The sequence below is a fragment of the Mastomys coucha genome, unplaced genomic scaffold (assembly GCF_008632895.1).
Source record: "Mastomys coucha isolate ucsf_1 unplaced genomic scaffold, UCSF_Mcou_1 pScaffold5, whole genome shotgun sequence".
Lineage (NCBI taxonomy): Eukaryota > Metazoa > Chordata > Mammalia > Rodentia > Muridae > Mastomys > Mastomys coucha.
This window is the reverse complement of record NW_022196911.1, coordinates 38706109-38733877: the sequence shown is the minus strand read 5'-3', so window position 1 is coordinate 38733877 and position 27769 is coordinate 38706109. Positions and strand designations below refer to the sequence as shown.

At 47.0% G+C, this 27769-nt stretch overlaps 1 protein-coding gene across 2 annotated transcripts in view; it reads right to left on the bottom strand.

Annotated features, from left to right (window-relative positions):
- Nucleotides 1-7155: 7155 nt before the first annotated feature.
- The window catches only part of Ccnjl (cyclin J like), a 63316-nt gene continuing 42702 nt past the window's right edge, over nt 7156-27769 (bottom strand). For both annotated transcript variants that reach the window (XM_031352238.1, XM_031352237.1), the window contains exons 4-6: nt 14386-14688; nt 11298-11457; nt 7156-9426 (exon numbers count right to left, since the gene is read on the bottom strand). In XM_031352238.1, the coding sequence (XP_031208098.1) occupies nt 9003-9426; nt 11298-11457; nt 14386-14688 (887 nt within the window). In that variant the 3' untranslated portion in view covers nt 7156-9002. The remainder of the gene's footprint in view (nt 9427-11297; nt 11458-14385; nt 14689-27769) is intronic.

Genomic DNA, 27769 nt, shown 5'->3' with positions numbered 1-27769 from the left:
TAGCGAGAGAGTCTGAAGTCAGCCAGGGCTAGAATGAGTTCCAGGCTAGCTTGGACAACTTACTATAACCCTATCTAAAAACAGAAGTACAGAGAGAACTGGGAATAGAGCCCAGAGGCAGAGAACTTGTCCAATCTGTATGAGGCCCTGGGTCCAATCCCCAACACTGAAGAAAAGGAAAAGAAAAAAAGCTTGAAAAAGGCAGGTGCACCAAGATCAGCTTGGATATACAAATACTGCATGGAAGACATAGGATATAAAGTTTAGTTGGACATGTGGCACATGCCTTTCGTCCCAACACTGGGAAGTAAACGTAGGCAGATCTCTGTGCGTTTGAAGCTAGTCTGGCCTAGAAAGCAATCGTCATGCCAGACAAGGATACAAAACAAGACCCTGTCTCAAAAGAAAAAAGTTTACCCAGCCCCCATGTAGCATCTGGCTTGCAGCACAGGTACCTACCGAGTGGTCCTGAAGGTGCTCCTCCCTCATGTAACCTCTATCTAGTCTTTTGCTTGCAAAGCATCCTTGGCCTGGGACAAAGGCTCTGCCCAGTTCTCTGGCAGCATCCCCTGTGTCTTTCTTTGTTCTATCAAGACTCTGCCCATCTTTTCAAGACCAGCATTGCAGTCTCCCACCCAGCCAGCTATAGCCAGAACCCTGTGAACTCCATCATTTTGCCAAGACTTATTGCTAATTAAGTGAGCTAGGTAAGCATTAAATGAAAGGAGCAGCAAGGTTGTCTCCCCTCCAGACTGAATGATCACTTGTTGTGGGCCTGGGGAGTAAGCTGTGGAACAACAGAGTTCGCCATAATTAGGCTGAAAATTGTAAGAGGGAGGAAGGGAGGGAGGGAGGGAGGAAGGAGAGAGAGCCAAGAGAGGAAGCCAAGGAAGGAAGGAACAGGAACAGAGGGACAGAAGGCAGGAGACAGAGGAGAGGGAAGAGTCCATCCCTGTAATTGATTCAAAGATAAACTCAAGGGGTTATCAGAAATATGGCACAGCTGGTAAAGTGGCTATGCTGAAAGCATGAAGAGCTGAGTTCGAATCCCCACAGAACCTTAAAAGCCAGGGATGGTGGCATATGCCAGTAACCCAGATGCTAGGTAGGCAGAAATAGGTGGACCCCTGAAACTAAGTGGTTATGTTAACTTAGATGAGTACATGACCACAGGTTCGAGAGACTCTATCTCAAAAATAAAGGCAATTAACCAGAGCCAATGACTATACAACTTAATGAATTTACATAGTTAGAATTGGCATTCTCTTTTTTAAGTGCGTGTTATTTTATTTATTTCCAAGTTTTTTAAAATAATAAAACAAATAAACAAAAGCAAAGATACCTAATATTGAACTCTGGCTTCCATATGCTTAACCACACACATGCATGTGCAGTTGCACACAGCCACGCTAATAAAGTACATATTCCCTACACAAATACCACACACACACACACACACACACACACACACACACACACACACATGGACTCGCACATACACACCTGCACCAAGATAAAATAAATTAAGAGAGTTGACAGAGAGGGAGGCAGTCTTATTGTAAGTCTCCCAGACCCAGGAAATATGTAATCAAACAACCTCAGCTCTTGACTAAAATACGTTTCACAGATAAAGAAACCGGTTCAGAGAGGGATAGAGATCTGCCTAAGATCACAGAGAAGGAATCCAGGCAAACCTGATGGAGACCACAGTTTTGCAGGTATATGGAGTGAGGGAACAAAGGCCAAGTGTCACCTTGCTGGCCTATGAGCAGGTAAGTGGTTAAGATCTTTTACACCAGGCAGTGGTGGTGCATACCTTTAATCCCAGCACTTGGGAGGCAGAGGCAGGTGGATTTCTGAGTTCGAGGCCAGCCTGGTCTACAGAGTGAGCTCCAGGACAGCCAGGGCTACACAGAGAAACCCTGTCTGGAAACAAACAAACAAAAAAGATCTTCTACACTGGAGTTCACTCTTCCACACTTCCAGGGGTCAAGACCCTCTTTTGTCCCCCAGTAGCTGTGCCACCTTTCCTGAGTCTGTCCCTCCTCTAAGCCTCTTTCTCCAGCTATAAGTGGGGCTACAGGTGAACTCATCCTAACAGAGTTGCTACCTCCAGCAGCTCATCCACTGTCACATCACCACACTCAAGTGAGTGTTACCAAAGGTTCAGGAGTGCCTCTGCCACTAGCTTCTAAGTCAAGTGGGAACATCACTGGGCGATGCTGAGCCTCATTTGACCCATCTTGTCCCTGTGTTAAGGGGGATTAGTAAGGCCTTCTCTTTCTTAGCCATATAGACAATTAGGCTCGGGCTATGGGATTTGAATTATAGCTTTCCCCTTTATAGTTCCACTCCAGCACATTTTCCTATACCTTGATTTATTATTATTGTTATTGTTTGTTTTTTGAGACAGTCTCACTCTATAGCCTTGACTGGCCTTGAACTCACAGTGGCCACCCGCTTCTGTCTTCTAAGTGCTGGGATTAAAGGCATGTGCCACCGTGCCCAGCAACAGCTCCTTCTTTTGGGAGGTTCCTAGGATGGTTATGAGGACTACTAACCAGGGCCTGGAACAGAGTGAGTGTTCAGCTAGCACCAGTTGGTGTGACCCCTGCCACTGTCACTGGTTGTACTGAAAGGAGGTAGCTCATGTCTCAGACTTTTTTTTAAAAAAAAAAAAAGAAAAAGGTAACAATAATAGGGTTCTGAAGGTATAATCCACAACGAATTCAAATTAGATAACAGATCTGAGGTTTCTAACAGCCTCTGCCCACATCACCTTGGCATACTTCTCTATAGCCTTTATACTGTGCATGCTGGCATGCCAACACCACCAATGACTACCACCTGAAATGTCTCAGCTCAGATTCCAGACTATTATAGATTGCAGTGTTTGCCTTGTACATACAAGGTTTCTTACTCTCTGATACAGACATAATGGTTCAGTTATGGGAAGCAAAGAACGTTGTGTAATATTTTCCCATTCTTCACCATGCATCAAATTAGTGTATCTTTGGATTGTATCATGTTAGAATGTTCTATCATTTTTGCTCTGTTTTGTTTTTTGTGTTTGGAGACAGTTTCTCTGTGTAACAGTCCTGTCTGTCCTGCGACTTGCTTTGTAGACCATCCTGGCCTCAAACTCACAGGAGATCCGCCTGCCCCTGCCTCTTAAGTACTAGGACTAAAGATATGTGCTACTACTCCCAATAGAATGTTTAACTTTTTTAAAATATTACATTTGTTTATGGGTTGGTTGTAACAAGGTATCTAGTTCAGGTTTGTCTCAAACTCACTATATCACAGATGCCAGTATGTTCTGTTGTATGAAACATTTCGCCAGAATTTTAGCTCTTTAGGTAAAAAAATTCTAAAAGGCATTATCTACCCTATCAGTATGCAAATCTGCTTTCTTTAATAATGCTAATTTTTTTTTTGTTTTTGTTTTGTTTTTCGAGACAGAGTTTCTCTGTAGCCCCAGCTGTCCTGGAACTCACTCTGTAGACCAGGCTGGCCTCGAACTTAGAAATCCACCTGCCTCTGCCTCCCAAGTGCTGGGATTAAAGGCGTGCGCCACCAACGCCCGGCTAATAATGCTAAATTTTATGTGTTTAGAATTGTTTTGAAATGAATGTGGCTTATTATCAGTAAATGTTTGATTTGTATGCTTATTCTATATCCCTATATATCCTGGTCATATAAAAAATTTCTTGCATGAAAAGAGCTAGTGAACTGCAAGTGGAAAAGTTTCAAAAGTTCAAGCTTAGAGCATCGCTGTTACACCAGGGAGACAGTAAGCAAGCGCATCTTGGACGGTTTGATGCAAATACAGGAATAATGAGAATTCGAGAGTACTGCAGAATCCATCGGTAACGTAAGCCAAGACCTCAAGCATCCTTCTCAGCCTCAGAATACAGCCATTTTGCAGCCAGTTCATCCTTTGCCATGGAAGACTGTACTCAGCATGTAGTATGTTCAGCAGCACCAAATATTCCTTTGCTTCCCAATGTGACCTTGGCTGCCATTCGTTGGTACAATGGGCAAGGAGCCCATTGCACGGGGATGAAGTGAGAACACTCTAGATGAGAGGTCAAATAGCTTTGCAGCCAGGGACCGGGCATGTACAGTATGAGCCCTGAAGGAAGCAGGTTCTCCTTGGAAAAGGAGTCTGGATGTCACAACCCTTCACACGGCTCAGATCGCTGAAAGGAATACCGCATGGGACCAAGGTGGGGTTTTGGGTTTGTTTGTGGAGATCTCCACTCACCAACCTCCCCAGGACAAAGATTACAGGTGTGTAGGACCGGACCTAGCTGTGCAACCAAGAAGCTGAGAACTCACAGGGTCCAGATGTGCATCCTCCTCTGAGCATGGAAGCCAGGTCTTGTATATTTATTTAATCATCCCTGGATCTCTGAAAAATCCTCACATCTGTCTTAATGAGGAAGCTGACTAAACATGTGTACTCTGGGCTCCGTCCTTCTTAGAGAAGGCTCCAGGTCATTCTGTACCTTTCTCAGGTTTGACCTGCTGGATTCAGGCAGACAGCCCTTGGGAGCCTTTAAGGCCACTTCTGCTTGTGTGTGCGTGTGTACACACACATGTGTTTATTTTAACAGAGTTCCAATATGTAGCCATGGTTATTATGCAGACTAAGTTGGCTTCAGACCCAATGATCAGCTGGCCTGCTGGGATTAAAGTGTGTGTGTGTGTGTGTGTGCGCGCGAGCGCGCGCGCGCGCACATGCTTGTATGCTGCTATTTTTGCTTTTTAACCTTTCTAGTTATGATATGGTGTGGCAACAAAGTCTAAACAGAGTATCCATGTCTGGAAGAAATCAGTTGCTCTTTCTTCTTGAAAGCTAGGGCTGTGACTCTGTTGGCTCAGCTTTGCCTAGAACTCACACCAACCCAAAAGTTCTATGGTATCTGTGGTAACAGTTGGGGGATAAAGCCACAGGAAAGGATGTGTCCAAAGAGAATTCGTTACTCTTCATACACTCTATTTTTATCTGAGTCCCCTAAACCCAGAGCGCCTTGCCTCAGTGGGTCTTGAGTACAGTGAGTGTGAGTGTTGTTCTAGCTCTCAACCAGGACATAGTTCCCAAATGACATCCTTGGTCTAGTCTTAATCCTCATGCCTTAGAGTATCACCCAGCAAGATCTGTGCTGGGTGAGTACCCCTTAACTACACCCGAAGGCAGCTTTCATCATGGTTTTCCTGCAGGACAGATCAGAGGGGCCAGGAGAGCAGACTGTGACATTCTCCACCTCGGTGAAGAATGTGTTCACACATTGTAGTTTTGCTCTAGGGTCTTACAGTGTAGCTCGGACTCACCTCAAATTCACCATCCTCCTGCCTCAGCCCACTGAGTGACTGGATGGCAGGCATAGACCACCATGGATGGCTTGTTTCTACCTTTTAAAAAAAATTATGTGTGATATATGTGTTTCTACAAGTATACCCATGCCATGGCACGTGTGTGTGTGGGGGGGGGGGCGTCAGAGGGCAACCTTCGGCATTGGTCCTTGCTTGAGACTAGGTCTCTTCTTATGTGCTGCTGCATGCGCCAGGCTAGAGCATATGAAGAGTCTTGTCTCCAACTCCATCTTTCTGTACAAGGGCTGGGATTACAGACGTACAATACTGTATCTGGCACATAAAGCTGTGCCCTCAGGTTTTCACTCTTATAAGGCAAGCACCATACCTACTTAACCATCTTCTCTGCCTTTTGCTTTCTCTTTCTTCTTTCTCTCTTTGCCCTTTCCACCTGCTGTGGTACTGGGGACTACAACCAGACCTGTGTGCATGGTAGCCAAGTACTCTGCAGCTCAGCCACTAAGCTACATTCTCAGCCCTTGGAAGGCGTCTTAGCTAAGCAGTGTCCTCCTCCATCTGTCTCTGCTACTTGGGAGGCCAAGACGGGAAGGTCAGTTGAAACCAGGTGTTCAAGACCAGCCTGGGCAACATAGTCTGCTGTTACTGAAAACAAAATGCAGTTATTGTTATAATAAATAGCAGTCCATCTTATGTTTGAGGAGCTGTATAATAACCACCCATCATTTTAAAGATACTGGCCTTGGTGTACATTCCATTGTTGATCATGAGACCCTGGCAGGCAGGCCAATGCCGTCACCACCCCCATTTTAATAGGTAAGAAGACAGATTAGGAGAGACTGGCCAATTGTCTCCCAATAGCTACTAACTATAGCTAATTATGCGGGTTCACTCTGTGAAGCTGTGGTGTTGTTGTTTAATGAAAAACTAGTCTAGTTATTGCGATGATGATTTTCCCCCTCAGATGTGATTATTTCTTAGATGTGTGACTTCAAGAACAGCAGGTGAATGGGATCCCACTGAGCTAGCTAAAGGCTTTAAGAGCAATGACTAAAGTTTCCCCGAAAAGGAAAGTTGCCTCAAGGTTGCAACAAAGAAATTACCCAAGTTCCTGGCTTGACGGCCAACCCTGCAAAGTTAGACTTCCCTGCTGTGTCATATCAACTACAACCTGCTGGCATGAAGTCTAAGAACTCTGGGCTTGCCAGCTTCCATAGCTGTGCGTGTCAGCTCTTTGCAGTAAACCTATTATTGGTTTGCTTTTGGAGAGCAATGGTAGATACAGGAGAGCAGGTTGGGAGGTCAAGCCCCACTCATTCTTCCTGCTTAGAAGGAAGGACTCAGGTCCAGAGGCACTGGCCTTGTTGCTGACAGCTCCAGTACTGTAAAAGGTCCCTCATAGGCTCATGTGCTTGAACACTTGGTCCTCAGCTGGTAGCCTTGTCTTGGGACCTTACTGGAGGGAGTAGATCTCTAGGGACCCAGCCTTGACACTGGCAATCTTGGCTCTACTTCCTGTCCCATTTCTGCTTCCGATCCATGGAGATGTTCCTGCCATGGCTGTCTGTCACAAGCTCCACTTCCCTGCCATGGCTTCTCTGCCGCAGTGGACTGCATTTCAAACCATAAGCGGAAATAAACATCTTCTCCTTTAGGTTGCTTTATTGGGTCATTCTGTCACAGACATGAGAAAGCTCATTAACCTCTTGATCTCTTTCACCTCTCACCCAAAGGAGACTCCCACTGAGGTAGAGTAGAGAGAGGTGGAAAAGGGCTGACCTGCTAAGAGATGCCCAGACAAAGTCAGCAGAGACCAAGAGCGGGTGATGTGTTTATTGCAGGACATCTGGTCCTGAGAATCAGGCTAGTTCTGGGGTCCCAATGGAGGCGCTTCTCTCAAAAACCCCAGCCCAGAACAGACAGATACAATAGACTCCAAATGAGTTGGACATAAATACAGAGAGGCTGGTAAAGTAGGTGGAGGGGTGGGAGTCAAAACATACACACACACACACACATACAAATAACAAACGAATGTGCAGGTTCCTATGGTAATCGAGAAAATGGCAGCACCTCGTCTGCATCCAGCTCTTTCCTTATTCTCTTTCTATGAGACATTTATCTGCTCAGAAAGCCCGATTGCCATTAAATCCAACTCAGCAGCATGTAGACACCTTCCTGGAAGTCCCTGCCATGGTCTCTCGGATTGGCAAATGAGTCAAAGAGAACCAAGATGGGAGGCAAGGTGTGCTGGCATACATCGGAGGCTGAAGTAGGAGGATCAGGAGTTCAAGGCCAGCTTTGGCTCTGCACTAAGTTTGAGTGTAGCCTTAGCTACATCAGATCGATCTCAAAAAAAAAAAAAGTCTCCCCCCAGAGAAAAAGAAAACAAACAAAAAACAATGGAGACACAATCGTTTCAAAAACAAAATTACAACTTGTTTCTGTGGTCTTTTGCACCTCCCTTCCAATTCTGATGGGTGAACAGCATGTCCCTGACCAGGAAAAAGAAAAAAAACAAAAACAACCAACCAACCACAAGAACATCTTAAGCACAGGCTATGAGTCATAGTCATAACATATTGCACACGGTGACAGTGTTCTTGAGCCCTCGCACTGCAGATCCCAGACATGGGCTTTTGCTCCAGCAATCTCTTGCCTGTCAATGCTGGTGTCATATACCACATTAATCCCCCCACTTGTCTAATATTCCACAGTAATGATAACCCTTTACTATTGGCCAGACTCAAATCTGGGATCAATTTAACCTCAGCACTATAAGCAAGTGATGGAGGGAAGTGAGGACCAGTTCAAACCTCTGTCTTCCTTCAAACAACTTCCCCCCACCAGGGGGCAGTAATCCAAGTCCAATAGGTGAACACTAGCATCCCAGGGGTGAACTCTTCCAGAGCTGAGAGCCTGAGAGGTGGTATCCCTCGCTTTTGTTGTGCAACAGTTGGTCCCAAGTTGGGTTAATAAAACATACAGCCTCATGTGGGACAGACAGTGTGGCAATTCAAACTTTTTGCTCCTACGGAATTTTCAAGTATCACAAAATCCCTGACACGGTATGTAAACAAGATGGTTTTTGCAGGATAGAAAGCTAGATTGTTCCAGGAAGCAGCAGCATGTGAAATATCTAGAAGAATGGAAAGATTTGGGGTTCAAAAACAAAGGGCAAGATAGCCACTCACTGTGCCTCATGGGGTCAGTGCTCAGGCATAAACTCGGGCTATAGGACCCTTGGAGTGGAGCTAGGGGAGAGAAAGACACTCAGGATGGATCTTCTAGGGACATAGACAAATGTGTCAGGTGCCCCTTCTTTTTCAGTGGCATAGCTGTGAAAAGTAGTCTTTGAGAAGCCCCGATGTATGCAGTCCTCAGTGTCCAAGTCTGATATGCTCCATTGGATCCCCTAGCTCAAGGGAATGGTCACAGAGCCATGTCTTTGTCCTCCAGGCACACATGGAGGTTTCCCAGAGAAATGCTGTTGGGTGACATGTGTCCCTGGATGTTTTGTTTTGTTGGTTTGTTTTTAAAAAGAGCACAGACCCTCTCGATTGAAAGGTCCTAGGTTCTTTGCCTCACCTGGATGAGCTCTCCTCTTAGGTATTTACTTCCTTTGCCTGGGTCTTCCAGGGTTCTCCCTGTGGTCCAAATGTGGTCTAGCTGTCAAAACAGCCTGCGGGAAACATATGGCTCCCGCTGAAGTAGCTGCTTCCGTAGGTGGCAGTAAGGCAGTGCCTGGGTTCAGCTGCTATGGCCATCTGCATGCTAAGGGATGCAGGGACGGGCACAGGACACATATCCAAGGGCTGGAGGGTTGGGTATGGCATGTGGAGGGATGGACCAGTGTCTCCTGAGAGCAAGGTTCCTGAGCGGTGGGCCTGCAACGAGTCCCGATATGCCAAGCACAAGTCCTGCGCTGGACTCTGGAACTGGGCTAGTGTTGTTGGCGGAGGCTGGCTGAGGGTAGGGTAGGTGGGCGGTTGGAACAGCACTTGTGCGGGAGCTGATGGTGAGCCCGGCACCATGGCCAGTGCCTGGCTCTTGACCGCGACGGCATCCTTGAGGACATTGTCATATGCTCTGAAAGGAAAGGCTCAAGTGAGTTTTGGAGATCAAAGGCCACCAGACACCTGCTTACCTTCCTCAGTGAGTGGGACAGTGCTACACCAGTCAATGACAGCACATTCTAACACAGCCATAGCTGTCTACCGACTAGACTCAAGCCTCAGGTCTCAGCTTGCAGCTGTTTCTGCCCCCAAACCTCTCCGACCCTGTGCGAGATCAGCCAAGCTTGTCCCTGTACCAACACATCTTGGCTGTTAAAGCCTCAGAAGGTTATTTGGGTTCCACTTGCTTCTGCTCATTCGGCATCCCAGCACTTGGCAGAGTCCTATGGCTACTTTCTAGGTTCTTCTTCTGGGCCAGCTGGGTATATCTTTAACAGATCTGAAGCAAATTACCTACTAGGTATGGAAGACTTCATTTGAATAGAGGACAGAGTGGGCAATTTTTTGTTACTTCCCTCCCATCTCAAACAAACAAACCTTTTGGTGAAAGTACAATGAGAGGCATCCACAAGGAAAAAAAACATATAGAGTTTCTTTGAACAAGGATTTTCCAGGGTGAGAGCAAGCAGTGACAAGCAACATGGGCCTAGTGGCTGATACTGGAGTAGCCATCAGTGGTCAAAACAGGTTGGGTACTGACCTGGGGACTTTGTTTGTTTGTATTGAAACATGTTTAGCCCTGGCTGTCCTGGAACTTGGTTAGCCTCGAACTCAGAGATCTGCCTGCCTCTACCTCCCCAGTGCTGGCATTAAAGATGTGCACTACCATTACCTGGCTTGACCTGGGGACTCCAAAAGAATACAATTAAAGACTCAGCCTAGGGAGTAGGGCTAACATCTTCGAGTGGGGCTCCGGTATCACAACAAAACTGCTGGCATTGGGATGTTGTGAGGTAGCTCTTTGGGGACTGAAGGGTTTCTACGTCTGCTACCCAGATCCTGGTTAGTCAAGCCAGCATACAGAGGTTGTCACTACCTGCTGGTGGAAGAGGGAAGTAGCCACTCAAGGGCTCTTCTGTTCTGTCTGCACTCCTCCTGTTAGCCATTATCGATCTCTTTGGCTACCAATCTCTATTTCACAGTGTTAGATCTAAAATGACCCTTGACCCCTTAAAAGAGGCTGCAATCTCTTAGTTGGAGCCACTTTGAATCTGATTGGCTAAGTGGTCACTTTTGCAGCTTGCCTGAGAAAAGGAACTTATGAGACAATGAATTCACAAAATCACACCGGGACTTAGACCAATTAACCCAGACAGGATGGAATTCAGTTGATAGTGTCCTTGCCTAGCACGCATGAAGCTAAGTTTGACCTTTAGCAGTAAATCAACTGAGTGTGGTGGCACACACCTGAAACATCAGCACTCAGGATGGAGGAGCAGAAAGATCAGAAGTTCAAAGATAGCCCACTAGCTACATAGTGAGATTGACGTTAGCCTGGGCTATGTGACACACTGTCTTAATAACAAAATACAATGATAGGATGAGTGTAGACATAAATATAGGAGCAGGTGCCCCCAGCCCTCTATCTCTTTTCCCTCTCTCTCCAGTCCTAAAAATACAACTAGAAACAGCCAACTCTTGAAGCCCCATTCTTAGTTTTTTTGAGACAGAGTTTCACTATTTCTCCTAAGCTGGCCTCTAGCTTTCAATCATCCGGCTTCAGTCTCCCAAGTGTTAAGATTATAGTTGCATGCTGCCATACCCACTTTCCAAATACCACTCCTGTCTCATGGGTCACTCTGCCCATTTTGCCTGCAACACTTTATCTGGGGGAACTACTATCTGTCCCAGATCCAGGAAATCCTCCCTAACGTTAGTGCCCCCCCCCCCGAGCAAATAGGAGGTTAATATTTCAGAAATGTAGCCAAGCAGGAGAGGACTTACACCAGCAGGATTTCGATACACGTGCTGAGATGCTCCAGGGAGTAGCTCGAGACCCTCTGCAAGTCTCTGGTCCAGTAGGGAGAGAGCTGAAGGCAGATCCTGGAGGCCCCAACACAGGCTGCAGCAACCACAGAAGGCTGGAATTTGTAAAATATATGATCTGAAAGAGAAATGCAGAGATTATTAGTACTGGAAAGTTGCCCCACAGAGTCTCCTGCCTGGTCTGCCGAACACCAGACAAATGAATCTGCTCAAGGGCTACACAGTGCTGGCCTTTTACAAAGGGAGTAAGAAACTAGAAAAGACCAGGTGCCATTGTTTGGGCTTAAAGGTTTTGGTGTTCAGTTTCTGGCTTCTGGCATCAGCCTAGAGGGACAATTTTTTAAAACATTGCCTACATGCCCAGAAAGCTTCAAGATACTTGCTAATGGGCTACAAACAGAACCACAAAAAAAAAATCTTTCTTCTTCTTTTTTGGTTGTTATTGATGGACAGAATCTCGCCAATGGCTGCTTGCTTACAAACAATGTCTGGTTCTCGGCAGGCACCAGAAATCTGATGAAAAACGAACGAATGGCTGTATGAGTCAGATGTTAATAACTTTGTCCAGGCTTACATAGTAATATTAAAGATATTTAAATCACATTTATTTATATTACTATGCACGTACATGAAGTGTGTAGGATATTTGTACATGTGGTGGTCAGAGGACAACTTGCTAGGGTTAATTTTCTCCCTGCACCAAGTAGGATTCAGGAATCGAATTCAGCTCCATCTTCCACTGAGCAATCTCACCAGCCCCAGAAATTTTCTGTTTTCTTAAGACATCTGGAGATAGGTTAATGGGCACAGTGGGCACTCCTGTACTTTTCATGGATGATATTTGGTACATTATTATTTGTTATCAGTTGCTCATAACTTTGAATTACTTCAATTTTTGCCTTTGACAATATCAATCAGTTCAGGGCTTGAGCTGATTATAGGAAGAGTCATAGAGTCAGACTTCCAGGTTCAAATCCTGTCACTGACCTTAGGGGAAGTGATTTCACTTCTTGAGTATAAATTTCCTCACTTATAAAATGGGAATGACCAAGACATCTTTGAAAGGGATCTGTCTTAGTTAGGGTTACTATTTTAGCGATGAAGCACCATGAACAAATCAACTTGGGAATGAAAGGGTTTGTTTGGCTTATATCTTAACTTAAAGTCCACTGACTGAAGCCAAGACAGGAGCTCAAACAGAGGAGGTCCTGGAAGCAGGAGCTGATACAGAGGCCATGGAGGAATGCTGCTTACTGACTTACTCCCCATGGTTTGCTAGGTCTGTTTTCTTATAGAATTCAGGACTACCAGCCCAGGGATGGCAACCACCCACAAAAGGCTGGGCCTTCCTATACTAATCACTAATTAAGACACTTCTCTATAGGTTTGCTTATGGAGGCATTTTCTCAATTGAGGCTCCCTTCTCTCAGGTGACATCATCTTGTGCCCAGCTGATGTAAAATTAGCCAGCACAGAGTCCTTGTGCAGTTCAAATAAAGTTCTGCAGCAAGGCATACAGTAAGCGCTCAGTCAATGCCTAATAGTCCCAAATCACTGATATCTCTGCTCTGGGCTATTTGTCTTATGGTGTGTCAATAGTATTCTGACCAGCATCTTACCTAACACGTAGGCGGCAGACATAGCTCGGCTTTAGAATGTTTACTCTACAACCATGGGGTAGAACCCCAGCAACCACATAACAAGTTGGCCATCCTCCAATTTTCTGCAACCCTGACTGTGATGAGAGCAGAGATGGAAGAACACTGTGGTTTGCAGGTTTCTAGACGAGCTGAGAGCAAACCCCAGGTTCAAGAGACCCTGCCTCAAAGGAATAGGAAGAGTGATGCGGGTGTTGCCCTCTTTTGGTATATGTGTGTACAGAAGCCATCACTTCCTGCTACGTCATTATGATGAGATGCCTTAGTTTCTCGGTGGCTCCAAATTGCAAGGGAAGAGTCAGCTGAATGAGGCTTTTGTTTGAGTCCATGAGAAAACGTGCGCGTGTGCGTGCGAGCGCACACACACAAAAAGACACACAGAAAGATAGAGAGACAGATAGACAGAGTGTGTGTGTGAGAGAGAGATTACTGTTTTCCCCCAAACTGGGTAACTTGTGTATTTTCATGTGTGTAAGTGCACATTTGCAGGTACGCATGAGGTCAACCTCAGGTGTTGTTCCTTGGCAGCCATCTACCCTGCTTTTTGAGAGAAGGTCTCACACTGAAACCGGGGCTCACTGACCATGCTGCTGGCTACTTAGCAAGCACCAGAGACTCTCCTGTCTCTGCCTCCCTATCTCTTGGATGGCAGGTGTGTCTGTCACTATGCCTGGCTTTCTCTGTGGATTTTGATGCCTGAACTCAGAGCTCCTCACATGTTCACAGCAAGCACATTTATAGACTGGGCAACATGTTGTCCCAGTGCTCCAGACAAGCCACCTTATTGCCAACGTAGATGTGAACATTATCACCTGCCCCGTCCTATTTAATCTGTGCGATGACAGCTCCTTGGAAATGAGCTATTTGTGGGTTGGTGTGATTTAAGGTTCCCATATGAAAACTTCCCGCCGGGCAGAGGTGGCGCATGCCTTTAATCCCAGCACTTGGGAAGCAGAGGCAGGCGGATTTCTGAGTTGGAGGCCAGCCTGGTCTACAGAGTGAGTTCCAGGACAGCCACAGCCAGGGCTACACAGAGAAATCTTGTCTCGAAAAACAAACAAACAAACAAACAAACAAACAAACAAATGGAAAGGAAAGGAAAGGAAAGGAAAGGAAAGGAAAGGAAAGGAAAAGAAAAGAAAGGAAAGGAAGCTTCCCATGTGAGTTGCTAGTCTCTAGGTACTGGTGACTTTTGGGGTAAGCTGCCATTTCATTTCTGCGTTATGCTATAGCACTGGGTATATTCTGCATTTCTTTGCAAAGTGGGAGTGATATGGGGCTTCTAGGCATGAGGGAAGACCCTCTCTGGATGACGCCCGTCTTGAGGCATCTGATCCAAGCCCCCCTGCCCCTCCCCAAGCCCAAACCCACTGCCTCTATGTGCTCACCTTGCAAGGTAACTTCCAGGAAGTAGTGGGCATACTCCTTGAGGCACTCTTTGGTCTTTCGGAGGCAGGTGGTGGGCCAGGCGTGGCAGTGGTGGTCCTTCTGGCTGATGGAGGCCAAGAGGTAGTAGTCCAGAAAGTGGGCGGGCGTGGGCAGGCAAAGGTCCCAGCTGAAAGCCTCCAGAAGCAGAAGCTCTGTGGTCAGCAGCTCCTTCTTGGTGAGGGAAAAGTTCTGGCTGCTCAGGATCCTTGTACTATTTATCTGCTCCAATTTGGGAACTCGGTCTTCCCTGTCCTCAAACTTACCTAAGGTGAGGCAGAAGCAGAATTTACTAGAGGAAACTGAACCCAGGATGGTAGATTCTCCCCTATGATGTCTGGAGGGTGTTGACAATATGGACAGGAAGGGACAGGTAGGAGGGACTGCCTGGGAATAAAAGGTCACATCTGGATCTGGAATCCTCAAGCCTCACGTTCTGCTGTGTCATTGTGATGAGATGTCGCAGCCTCTCTGTTGCTCCAAATTGCAAGCAAGGGGAGCCTGATGGCTTAATAAGGCTTTTGTTTGGGTCCACAAGAAAATGCAGACGAATGCTCAGATAGACGCCTAGAACATCAAAGGCACAGGAGAGCAGTCAGGAGCAGCTTTTAGGTTCTGGGGGAGAGGTTCCCACATTCTCTGTCTGGCCATCACCAATCCAGGCAGAGCCATATGGCCTTGCAAGTCTGACCCCATATGCAAGAGCCATATGCAAGTCTGACCCCATCTTTCTAGGTGTGGAAGAGGCTGTGTCTACAGTTCGCCACTGTCCTCCATGGATCTCCTATTCTAACCATGTCAGTTTTAGTTTGGGTTGCCTTGGAAACAAGGTTGCTTGGAAGGTGAGTTCAGAAAAAAGACTGACAAACTGGGGAAGGCAAGAGGCAAAGGAAGAGGGGCCCGAAGGAATCATTAAGAGGTGCAGAGGTGGACAACTGGAGCCCAACCACATAGGAAGGGATTCTGAGAAACAATTAAAAATACAGGCTTTAGACCTTGGGTTATACCCTCAACAGCCATAAACAGGGGCTTCTCTGGCACTAAGGGTCAAGACTAGAAGCTATTGGACATGATAGGCCTACTTTGTGAGGCCCTGGAGGATGGAGACCTTCGGACAAGGATGAAACAACTGCTTTCTCAGGAGACCACTTTATATCTGGCAGTGGATCCTATTTGCCTTCGTCAGGGTTTTACTGCTGTGAATAGACACCATGACCAAGGCAAGTCTTATAAAGGACAACGTTTAATTGGGGCTGGCTTACAGGTTCAGATAGATGTTCAATACATTCTCATCAAGGTGGGAGCATGGCAGCATCCAGGCAGGCATGGTGCAGGCAGAACTGAGAGTTCTACATCTTCATCTGAAGGCTGCTAGTGGAAGACTGACTTTTAGGCAGCTAGGACTAGGGTATTAAAGCCCACACCTACAGTGACACACCTACTCCAACAGGGCACTTTTAATAGTGCCACTCCCTGGGCCAAGCATGTACAAACCATCACACTATCATTGGTGGTTCTTTGAAAGCACTATGTCTCCTGGCCTTCTCTGCACAGCTCTGTAGCCCAGAATACCCTTCTCCACCCCTCTTCACTCAGCCGAGCCTGAGGTTGTCTTTCACTTCCAAGTCACTGCCCCCTTAATTGGGCCACTTGAGGGTCAGCCTTGGCCTGGTCACCTGTGATGTCTAAGCAGCCTCACAGGGTGCAGAGCAGCTGCTGAGCCAATGTGGTGGGAAGGGCACAGAAGCCTTTGCGTATCTGCTCATGGCTGTGGCTACTTGGCTCTCAGACCCCATTAGTCACGGCTTCTCCATCTCTCTGGAAAGATAAGAAGCACCTGCCCTGGGCTGCTCTGCAGACACTCCCATTCTAAATGCAAGGATGCCAGGGCAAAGTGAAATGAAACTCTGGGCATCCCGGAATCTGTCTCATTAGGGAGCTAGCAAGAGCCCCGACAGCTGGGTGGACATGAGAGGGTAAGTAGATATATACACAACAGGGCAAAAGCAGAAACCATTCTTTCTGGTCAGGGTCAATCTCCTTCCAGAGCGCAGTTTGCTGCTACAATGGGGATGCCCGAAGAGGGTGTGGCCTTCATGGAGAGCTGGGGCGGGTAAGTACAAACTGTCCAAGCAGGAAAAGCCTCTCTAAGGCTGCAGTCTATGCCCCACGGGCCTTTGCAGCTCACATCCAGGTGCCCTCCTCCTCACCCGTGGATGTGGTCCTGTAGGCCAAGGACCCTTCCCCTGTGGAGTCACTCATCCTGTGCCTTTCAAAGCTTAGTTGAAAACTGCGTTAACATCACCACCACCAGATTCTAAGACCTCCTGTAGGTGGACAAATGAGTGGACGGGCGGTTCTTCTCTCTTGCACTATACTATTTATAGTTTCTTTGGGGGAGTTTATGTCTCCTATGTTTTTCTCCAATAACCATATATCTATTTAACTTTATGATTTTTTAAATTTACTTTTAAAGAGTAAAGAAAAAGAAATTTGAAAGAATTTCAATTTTTCTTTATTTTTATCAGTTTTTTTTTTCTTTTTTGTTTCTTGTATTTTGAGACATGTTCTTATATAGCTCTGGCTGGCCTCAGACTCACAGAGATCCACCCACCTCTGCTTCCTGAATGCTGGGATCATACTCTGCTTTCTGGTTATTTTTAAAAGTTGTGTGTGTGTGTGAGAAAGAGAGAGAGAGAGAAAGAGAGAGAGAGAGAGAGAAGAGAGAGGAGAGAGAGAGGAGAGGGAGAGAGAGAATGTGTGTTTGTGTGTGTGTGAAAGAGAGAAAGAGAGAGAATGTGTGTTTGTGTGTGTGTGTGAGAGAGAGAGAGAGAGAGAAAGAGAGAGAGAGAGAGAAAGAGAGAGAGAGAGAGAGAGAACCCATGACTGCAGGGGCTCTCAGGGGCCAAAGAATATCGGATCCCCTGAAGCCGCAGTTAAGGTGGTTGTGGGGCCTGGGAACCAGTCTTCTGCCAAGAACATTACAAGCTCTTAACTACTGAGCCCTCTTCCCAGCTCTTGATCCCCCTTTAAAACAAGTCAATTCAGTAATTACAAGAGTGCCATAGGCAAGATAATGTATTTTAAATAAACCACTTAAGAAGTAGCAAATTTGCCCCCAAATTGCCCAACTTGCCCTGAACCTTATACAGAATCGAGCTAATCTTTGTTACACAGTCTAAATTGAACCCTCTCCACTCCCTGCTTGGTGCTGGTGATTGAATTCCCATCCTCAGGCATGCAAGGAAGTGCTCTACCACTGAGTCACACCCTGGGGTCCATGAGGTTTGGGGGGGAGCATTGGGGGGCGAGGGTAGCAGGAACGTAAAGTGGCAGGGTAAGGTTCCTAGCCCAGGCAGGACTGTACATTGTGCTGAGGGTGGCCCTGAGACTCTGCAGCAGCATCACTGGCAGCCAACCTTCTATGGGGAGGCATCAGCTGATGTGTTCAATCAGATTAGTTTCCTCTGCTCCTCCCTGCTTTTCAAACCTTTCAGAACCTTGCTACCAGGCCTCAGAGGATTAACCCCCAAAGGAGGGGGTTAGAGCTTACTGAGAAGGGATCTCACTTTCCTGGCTCCCTCCACTCCTCATACATACAGGGGAGTCCTGGGGGTGTGTGTGTCAGGGGACCGTCCACATTGCAAGCTGCAGCCAGGCAGGGCTGGGCCTGAATCCTCAATGAGTTTGCTCTGGTGCTAGCGGGCATGAAACCCTCCAGGCTGTTCTTTTGTTTATGACTAGGAATCTACCCTATGTGGAAAGAGAATGATCCTGCAGAATGGAAAGTGCTTCACCAGCATCCAGCACCCAGCATGCCACCGTGTCTCTCCATGCTGAGTCCTCAAAGGGACGCCTAGCATTCCCAGGGCTCCAAACACAGATGATGAGAGATGTGGTCTCCAGCCCCAGAAGTGCCTCCAGAGTCCCTGTTTCTCTTTGTTACCCACAATGACTTCAGCTTCCACATTGCTTCCCAACACACACACTTAGCAGCCAGGAAGGGCTGTGTGAGTTTCCTAGCTTTGTACGTGTCCAGTAGACATCTCCTCCCCTCCTCCCATATCTTAAGTGGTCTAGCCCTTTGTCCTCAGTGCTGCCACCGCCAAGCACCATTATACTTAGCAGCTTCCTCTTTGTGGGCAAAACACACAGCAGACTTGTCTGTAAGTCTTCAGGGCTGAGCCCAGACAGACACTAGGACACGAACAGGGGTCAGAAAAAGGCCAGTCTTCCTTGGCAAACTTTTAATTTTGAAAGTCTTTTAATCAATAGAAATCAGAGAATAAGGGACATACACAGCTCTTCACACCACCACCACCACCACCACCCGCCATTTCCCCAGCTGCAGACAGTTTACGTTTCTGTATGTTGTATATAAATACTGGCTTTGCAAGTTACTGATGGAATATGCCACCATCCCCCAGCATCCCAGTATCTCTCCCTGAGTATATCTTCCTACAAATATTAATAGCACTAGTATGCTTCTCTGAATACAATATCCTATCTGTTGTTCTTGAGACAGGGTCTCATGTAGCCCAGGATAGCCTCTAATTCACTATGCAGTTGAGGCTGTCCTTGAACTCTGGTCCTCTTGCATCTACCTCCCAAGTGCTGGGATAGAAGCTGCCAGTAATAACATTCTTATGTTCAGTCCATATTTAACTTGTTCCAAGGATTCTGAAACACATTTCTTCCTTCCTTCCTTCCTTTCTTCCTTCCTTCCTTCCTTCCTTTCTTCCTTCCTTCCTTCCTTCCTCCCTCCCTCTCTCCCTCCCCCTGTCTCTCTTTCCTCCTTCCTTTCTTTCTTTTTTTGTTTTTGTTTTTCAAGACAGAGTTTCTCTGTGTAGCCCTGGCTGTCCTGGAACTCACTCTGTAGACCAGGCTGGCCTTGAACTCAGAAATCTGCCTGCCTTTATCTCCCAAATGCTGAGATTAAAGGAGTGCACCACTACTGCTCTGCTTGAAAGACATTTTCTATCCCTGTGGGTTTTGGATCCCAGAGCCAAACTAGGTTCACACAGTGAGTCTAAAATCTTCTCAGTCTTATTTCTTAGTGTTCTGGAACATACAGTCCAGCTATCTATTCGCATGTTCCCCATTCTTGATTGGCTGGTTTGTTTCCTTCTGGTTAGGCACAATTTGAACAGTGAGTAGAAAAAGCACAGAGGTGATGCCTACTCCTCCACGCTGAGTCATGCTGGGATTTACAAGTACGGCCGAGGTGTCCTGGCACCAGACAGGCCAGGTTCTGTCTCTTAGCTACGGTGAGGACATGGGCTCTTTCTAGTCTAAAGATTTGTCCCTTTCCCTGTGAGATTCACAAGTGACCTGTAAAGCCAAGGTGATACCCAGAGACGGCATGTCCTGTTCTCCAACAACTCTGTTTCACAGGCTTGCCATTTGTGGTTGATAATTTCCTGAATAAATTACTACCCTGGAATGGGAAAAGATATTTTGTAAATGCTGTGATTGCACGGACAGTTTTCCTTTTAATTTTCTCCTGTCTCAATTTTAATGGCTAAGAGTCCTCTTGACATCTTTGTTATTTGTTTGAGACAGGGTTTCTCTTTGTAGCCCTGGTGTACTGGAACTCACTTTGTTAGGCCAGGCTTGCCTGAAACTCATAGAGTTCTGCCTTCCTCTACCTCCTGAGTGCTGGGATTAAAGGGATGTCCCACCACCATCTGGCTGACACCTTTCTAATACTAAAAGCAACCATGGACTTATAGAAGAACTCACAATGTCTCCCAGAGATCAGGAATATAAGCAAAGTACTTCCTATCTTCCATTTGCACACCTAGCTACTTAAATGGCAAGCCCTAAGTCTGGTGTACAAAGATCTGGGGTACTCATGGCAGGTCATACTAGCGGACTAAATGGCTAACTAATGACCAACATCCCAACCCACTGGCCTGAAACTCCTACCTCCTTAAAAAAAAGTATTCAGTTTGTATAAGACATGGTCTCTTAACCTGGACTAGCCTGGAGCTTACTGTGCTTCACTCATGGCAATTCTCCTGCTTCAGTCTCTCAAGTGTTGAGATTACAAATGTGAACCACTACACCTGGGTTGGCTTAAACTCCCTTTAAGGATATTTATCTTGTATATAAGAATGTTTTGTCTGCATGCATTTTTGTATATCAGGAGAGGGCACTGGATTCTTTGGAATTGGAATTGTAGATAGTTGTGATGTTTGTATATGCTTGGTCCAGGTAGCGGCACTATTAGGAGATGCCTTGTTGGGTAGGTGTGGCCTAGTTAGAGCAGGCGCGTCACTGTGGGCGTGGGCTTTAAGACTCTCATCTTAGCTGCCTGGAAGTTATCCTTCAGGGGAAGATGTAAAACTCTTAGCCCTTCCTGTATGCTGCTTGGACACTGCCATGCTTCTACCTTGATGATAATGGGCCTGAACCTCTGAACCTGTAAGCCAGCCCCAATTCAATGTTGTCCTTATAAGAGTTGCCATGGTCATGGTGTCTGTTCACAGCAGTGAAACCTTAACTAAGACAGTTGTGAATCACCATGTAGGTGCTGGGAACCAAACCAAGGTCCTCTGTAAGAACAACAAGTACTCTTCAGTACAGAGCCATCTTTCTACCTCCATTGGCCTAGACTCTGAGCACTACCCGCCACAGTGATAAGACATTATTGATCCAGTGTCAGGCTAGCTTGGCTTTCCTTCTCTCCCTCCTCCCCTGGGGCATAGGGGGCTGGTATGAGATAGAATCTTACTACATAGCCCAAGCCTTCACACCCTTCCTTTCTTCTTCTTCTTCTTCTTCTTCTTCTTCTTCTTCTTCTTCTTCTTCTTCTTCTTCTTCTTCTTCTTCTTCTTCTTCTTCTTCTTCTCCTTCTTCTCCCCCCCCCTCTCTGTATGTGTGTGTGTGCGCGCATGTGCGCACACACGTCTGTGCGCACATAAGGAAAAAAGAAAAAAAATTAAGTTTTATTTTATTTTACGAGTATGAATGTTTTGCCCGAAGGTCTGTAATGGACATCACAGGTGTGCCTGGTGCCCTCAGAGGTCAGAAGATGGCGTAGGATCCCCTGGAATAGGAGGTGTGGTTGCTCGTGAGACACTATGTAGGTGAGGGAACTGAACCCAGGTCCTGGGCAAAAGGAACCATCTCTCCCCAATCCCCAAATTCTTAAACAAAAACACACATAGAAGTTCCTAAGAAACCTTAGTGACTAGCTTTATCCCTGCTGCCCAAGCTCCATGTCTTTTCTCTCATGCTCAGGATACAGCCAGTTTGGCCCCCACATTCTTGTATGATTGGCAGGATTCACTCCAGGTCCTTGTTGCCCACTGGGGTGCTAAGTAAGCCTAGTCACAGAAGGCCCAGAGTTTCTTGGCTAAAAAGAACCGGGTTTTAAAGCAGCCACAGCTGGCAATGCCTCTGAAAACAAATCCGCTCGTCATCCGGAATGGTAGTCTCCGTTTAAAGAAAAACCTCTCTGCCCTCATCCGAGTACAAGAACCATAATTGGATCCCGAGCTGGGAGTCTGTGGCCTCCTGGCAGAACTGTAGCAGCTGGTTTCCTCCTACCCAGTGTGGTGGTGATAAGGGAGAGAGAGGAGCCAGGTCAGAGGGACAGAATGCTGCTCCCTCCTAGGTCGCCAGAGAGGGTAAGGTCAGGTGGCAGCCCAAGCAAGGCAGGCTAACAAGAAATCCCTGAGCTATCAATTCTTTTCTTTCTGTCTTTTTTTTTTTTTTTTTTTTTTTTTTTTTTTTTTTTTTTTTTTTTTATGTCTCAGATTCCACTCTCCTCAGAACAGAGAGATGTGATCACTAGGAGGGGGACAACTCAGCCAGCTTTATTGATGGCAGGGGAACCAGTGACCAGAGAGAACAGAGCTTTTGGAGGATACCCTCCTTTGAGGCTCACGTTTCCTATCCCCACTTAGTTACTTTCCTGTGAATTCGAGCAATTGAGCTGATGCCTCACAGGGCAGCGGGAAGGGCTCAAGGGACATCCCAGGGAATATACCAGACAAAGGAACCCCTGACATGTGGGATGTGCCCATCAGCGGTAGCAGCTGCTGCTGTATTATTTCCAGAATATGATATTTATTTATTTATTTTTCTTGGTACCAAACTGGCAACTTTGAGAGTCCCGTCAGTTGGGCACAGGTGAGCTGCTAGTGTGGTAGTTAATGTCAGAAGATATTTTCTTCTCAAAGGTTCTGAGACGGAAATGGAAATCATTCCAAACAAAAGACACCTTCAGCCTCATCCCATGGCACAGGCTGTACCATGGCACAGGCGGTACTGGGTTTGGAGAGTGGAGGTTGCAGTCCCAGCCTCCTTCCTTCCCTATGGCACCCTGAACTCGGCCTGTTGGTAATTACAGTGCCCAGACGGTCGAAGTAGACACAGAGCAGTGCTGGCTCTGAATCTCTTCCCAGATCTCCTGTCTTCTCAGGGATGGGCTTGCTTCCAGCTGGTTAGTACACGAGACAGAATCTACCCACCAAGCTGGGATCTATGGGAGGTGGACTCTTGTTCTTTTTGCTGCACCCCAGTTGCTATGCAGTAGCCCCACCACCACACCTGACTATCCTGCATCCAAGCTGCATCCAACCCTGGCTGCTTGCTTCATGAGGCCAGGGCACACATCTGCCATGAAAACTGCCAGAGTGCAGCTTCTGGTCTGAGGACAGTATTCAGCAGATGGCTTTGGTTTTCTTTCTTCCTTCCTTTTTCTTTTCTTTCTTTCTTTCTTTCTTTCTTTCTTTCTTTCTTTCTTTCTTTCTTTCTTTCTTTTTTGTTTTGTTTTTCGAGACAGGGGTTCTCAATGTATCTCTGGCCGTCCTGGAACTCACTCTGTAGACCAGGCTGGCCTCCAACTCAGAAATCCACCTGCCTCTGCCTCCCAAGTGCTGGGATTAAAGGCGTGCGCCACCACTGCCTGGCAGCTTTGGTTTTCTTTCATAAATGAGCAAATGGTTTTAAAGTCTAGAACTTTCTACACCACAAGCATGAACCTCAGATACACAGCCCCAAGGCAACCCACAGTTTCTGAGGATGACCCTGTGGGTGTAGGTTTCCCATAGGCCTGGGTGTGAGGCCAGCAGCAGCCTCTTCCTGTCTAGCCAGCACCCCGTGCTCCAGGAACACTTTCCTCTCCAATTTCCCTTCTGTTAATGAGCGAGTGGATTCCAGAGCTTTTCTAGGGAAGACTGTAAGATCAACAGGATGTTGCTTTTTTCTATGAACAATAGAATGTAAATCAATCGGGTGTCAGACTACTCAGCAGTGAAGGTGCCTTTAACCTGAAAACCACACACGCCTAGTCCCAGCCTAGTCCCAGCCTCTAGGTTGGCAGTTAGGGAGGGTACTTCCTACTCTTTCCCAAGGCGGGCCACAATAAGTCTCTTTCCAGGAACTGGTACACAGATGGAGCAATACAGCCAAAAAGCAGATCGGACAATAGCCCAGAAACCACCATCCTCTGAAGAGATTGTTAACCACATAGCACAGCCCAGAGGTCAGGACACACTGAAGACATGCGCATGACAAGACATCAGAGGTCACTGCCATATATACTCTTGGGCCCATGCTTTCTGGCCCTGGCCTGTGACATGGGAATAACAGGATAAGTTGAGGTGGGATGCTGGGCTAGTGCACATGGAATGGTGCCCTTTCTAGATCTTGCTTCCTCCAGAATTAGCAGCATCCTCAGTTATAGGTACAATGATGGGTTTCTGGATGTACCTTGATAAAGAGACAGAACCAGGGACAATGAGAAAAAGGTCCCCTACATCAGTGTTTGGCGCTGTGGGAAAGAAAGGCAGCCGTGACAACCACAGAGCTTGGGGACCAGGCAGCCCCCACCCCCACTGTTCCTATGGACCTGCTGTAGCTGGGTATGAGATCTCTGGTCTTTGTGAAGATGTTGAAATTAGAACCATCCAGGAGGAACAAACCTTCAATCCGACTGTCTTGGAGCTTTGGAGCCTTGAGCATGTCTGGCATGAAGGTGGGCTGGAGACCCCGGCCTGGCTGAACTGCCTCCTCCCTTAAGAACAAAGAGAAAGCTCCCTTCCCCTCTCTCTCTGAAAAGCAAAGGCACTTTGAGGATGGCTGTCTCCAGGGTGTGCATACGGCAGGCTGGATAAATAATGCATGAATGGACCTACGGACGGATGGGTGGAGGAAAGAGAGCCGGGACATTTCCGATGGCCTGAATCAATTCCTGAGTCCGGTTTGGGGTGGAGCCTAAGGTGAGTCTGTGAGTAGCTGTTTTCCTCAAGAGGAAATTGTGGAAATGCCTCCCGGGGTTGGTGGTGGCACCTAGCCAGCTGGGTCACACACAGACTTCCCTTCTCATTGCGAGGACATCACTGCCTCAGGATGCAGAAATAGGGATGATGACTTCATAGGGTAGCTTCGGCCAATCCCTAGTTCCATTGTGTCCCACTTTAAAAGTGACCTAAATAACTCTATGGGTTGGAATCTAGGATTGTGAGATAGGAGACATTTGTCACATGTGTGGCTGGCACCGGGGCCAGGGTGGGGTAAGGGCTTTGTGTGGAAAAGCAGAGTCCTGGCATGAATGACGCTCCTTCAGTAACTGCTGAGTAAAACACCCATTCTCACTTACACAGGCTGGGTCTGATGGGGCTTCTGGTACTGAACAACAGCAAACCAAGTTGTGGGGCCAAAGGTGTAGAAACCAGAGGCCCTGGATCTTTTGTTCCAACATCTGCTGGGAGCAGAAAGAGCATGCCCATTGCTGTGAGTTACGGAGAGCCACTTCCCGACACAGGGACAGTCCTGAGGGCTGATGCAATCTTCCAGCCAACGTGGGTCTGTGGCTCAGAAAGCAGAGGACTCAGGAGCTTGCACAACCTGTCTGCTGACCTGTGTCTTTTTGATACCACCAAGCCAGAGGTGATGGGGTGAAAGGCAAAGCCCGTGGCTGTGAGCCCAGACCTACCAAGTCATTCCAAGTCACCTGCCTGGGCCCTCTTCTTTCTCACCTCTCTTCCTAGCTCTGTGACCTTTTTAGTCAAGTTCCTGATGTCTTGGCGTTGGTTTCTACCTCTGTTAAGTAGGGAAAGAGTGACCACCTCTGTAGGGTTTGTTGGGGGAATTAACTGAGTAAACATGTATAAAAAATATAAAAGTTCACATAGCACATAAACTCTCAATAATCATTAGTGATTCCATTTATCACAGAAGGTTTACTTTCTACCTCCACATTATGATGATGGGGGAAATATAGTGAAGCCTTAAGACACATCTATTTTACCCAGTCTCAAAAAACCAAAAAAAAAAAAAAAAAAAAGACACATCTATTTAAAAAAATTTTTTTTTTCCTGTTTTTAAAATTTCTACAAGAAACAGAGATCCCAAGGAAGAAAAACATCTTTAGCTCCTCAGAAGGCAAAAGGCAAGGCATTGCTGAAGGGAACCTAGACGCCAGAGTTACAAAGTAAAACTATCAGAGGAGATTCCAGAATATGAGCCTGCCGAGTCCAGGAATACCCTGGCAGGAACCTGCTTTTAACAAGTGCCCACAAGTCAGGAGATGTCAGATTTTCCTAGAAGAGTCCCAGATACCTCACCATGCCTGGTGACAAAGAGGAGCCTTTTCCTGTCTAGACATCAAAATGCTTGTAATTAAAATTAAGACATGAAAAGGGAGAGGCAACATGCTTCCTAAAGTCAATCCTTTTTTTTTTCCTCAACACAGGGTTTCTCTTTTCTCTGTGTAGCCTTGGCTGTCCTGGAACTCACTCTGTAGACCAGGCTGGCCTACGAACTCAGAAACCCGCCTGCCTCTGCCTCCCAAGTGCTGGGATTAATGGCGTGGGCCACCACTGGCCCAGCCCTAAAGTTAATCTTAAAACTCTGTTAACATAACAAATACAGCAGCAAGCCCTCATCTCACCACCAGGGCAGTGCACTTCCCTTGAGAATGAAATGGTTTTTAATGCTGATTACAACAACCCACTAGGTGGTGAGGGGGGTAGGGGTAGGGCAGCTGAAAGGGAAGCTGCTATGACCAAGGCTCACCCCTGAGGCTAATAATAAAACTGCTACCCCATCAAGCTGAGTATCCCAGCAAGGCAAGGCATGGCTCTGATCTAGACAACTCTCAACATGGCTTTCCTGGAGAGCACAGGTATATAATAAACAAGGCCTTCTGGGCTATTCTTCCAGGATGTCAGTAGGAAACAAGAGAATTGGGCACAGGAGAGGGAGTGGCTTAGTGATATATTGAAAGCTTAGGATCAGGAGGCTCTGGGTTTGGTCCCAAGCCCTCAAAACAAAAGGAGAATGGGCATATAAGGTAGTCTTGATATTCATAAGGTGCAGCATGTGGTCAAGATGCCAATGTTGTTGTTGGGGCTGGAGAGATGCCTCAGCAGTTAAGAGCTCTGGTTGTCCTTCCAAAGGACCTGGGTTCAATTCCTAGCACTGACACGGCAGCTTCAAGCTGTCTGTTGCTTAGTTCTAGGGTATCTGAAACATTTCAATTTTTAAATTTTAAGATTATTTATCGGGAGTAACTGGGATCAGCGGGACCAGGCACACAGGAACTCTGCCAGCCCAGTGACTTGGGTGCCTTCCGGTCTGTCTGGGCTGGGGTCCAGAGCAGGATCAGAGAGTAGACTTTGGGTGCAAGCTCTGCAGCCAGTCACACAACACCCAGAGGAAGCTCCAATCCCAGGTGCTCTGACACACCGGGACCAGAGGTGAGCAGGAACCAACATCTGTCCCAACACTGGGAGTAACTGAGACCAATGGGACCAGGCACACACGAACTCCACCAGCCCAGTGACTTGGTTTCCTTCTGGTCTGTCTGGGCTGGGGTCCAGAGCAGACCTAGGACACAAGCTCTGCAGCCAGTCCCACAACACCCAGAGGAAGCTCCACTCCCAGGTGCTCTGACACACCTAGGATCAGAGGTAAGCAGGAACCAACATCTGTCCCAACACTGGGAGTAACTGGGACCAGCGGGACCAGGCACTTAGGAACTCTGCCAGCCTAGTGACTCCGGTTCCTTCCGGTCTGTCTGGGTTAGTGTTCTGAGCAGACCTTGGGCACAAGCTCTGCAGCCAGTCCACAACACAGAGAAAGCCACACTTCCAGGTGATCTAACAAGTCCAGGATCCCAGGATCCCAGAATCACAAGATCACAGAGGCAGCTTGACTCTGAGGAGTTCTGACACAACTAGGATCACAGGAAGGACAGGTTCCAGTCAGATTTAGCAAGGGCAGGTAGCACTAGAGTTAACCAGATGCGGGGGGCGGCGGGGGGAAGCATAAGAAAATAAACAACACAAACCAAGGTCACTTGCCATCATCAGAACCCAATTTTCCCACCAT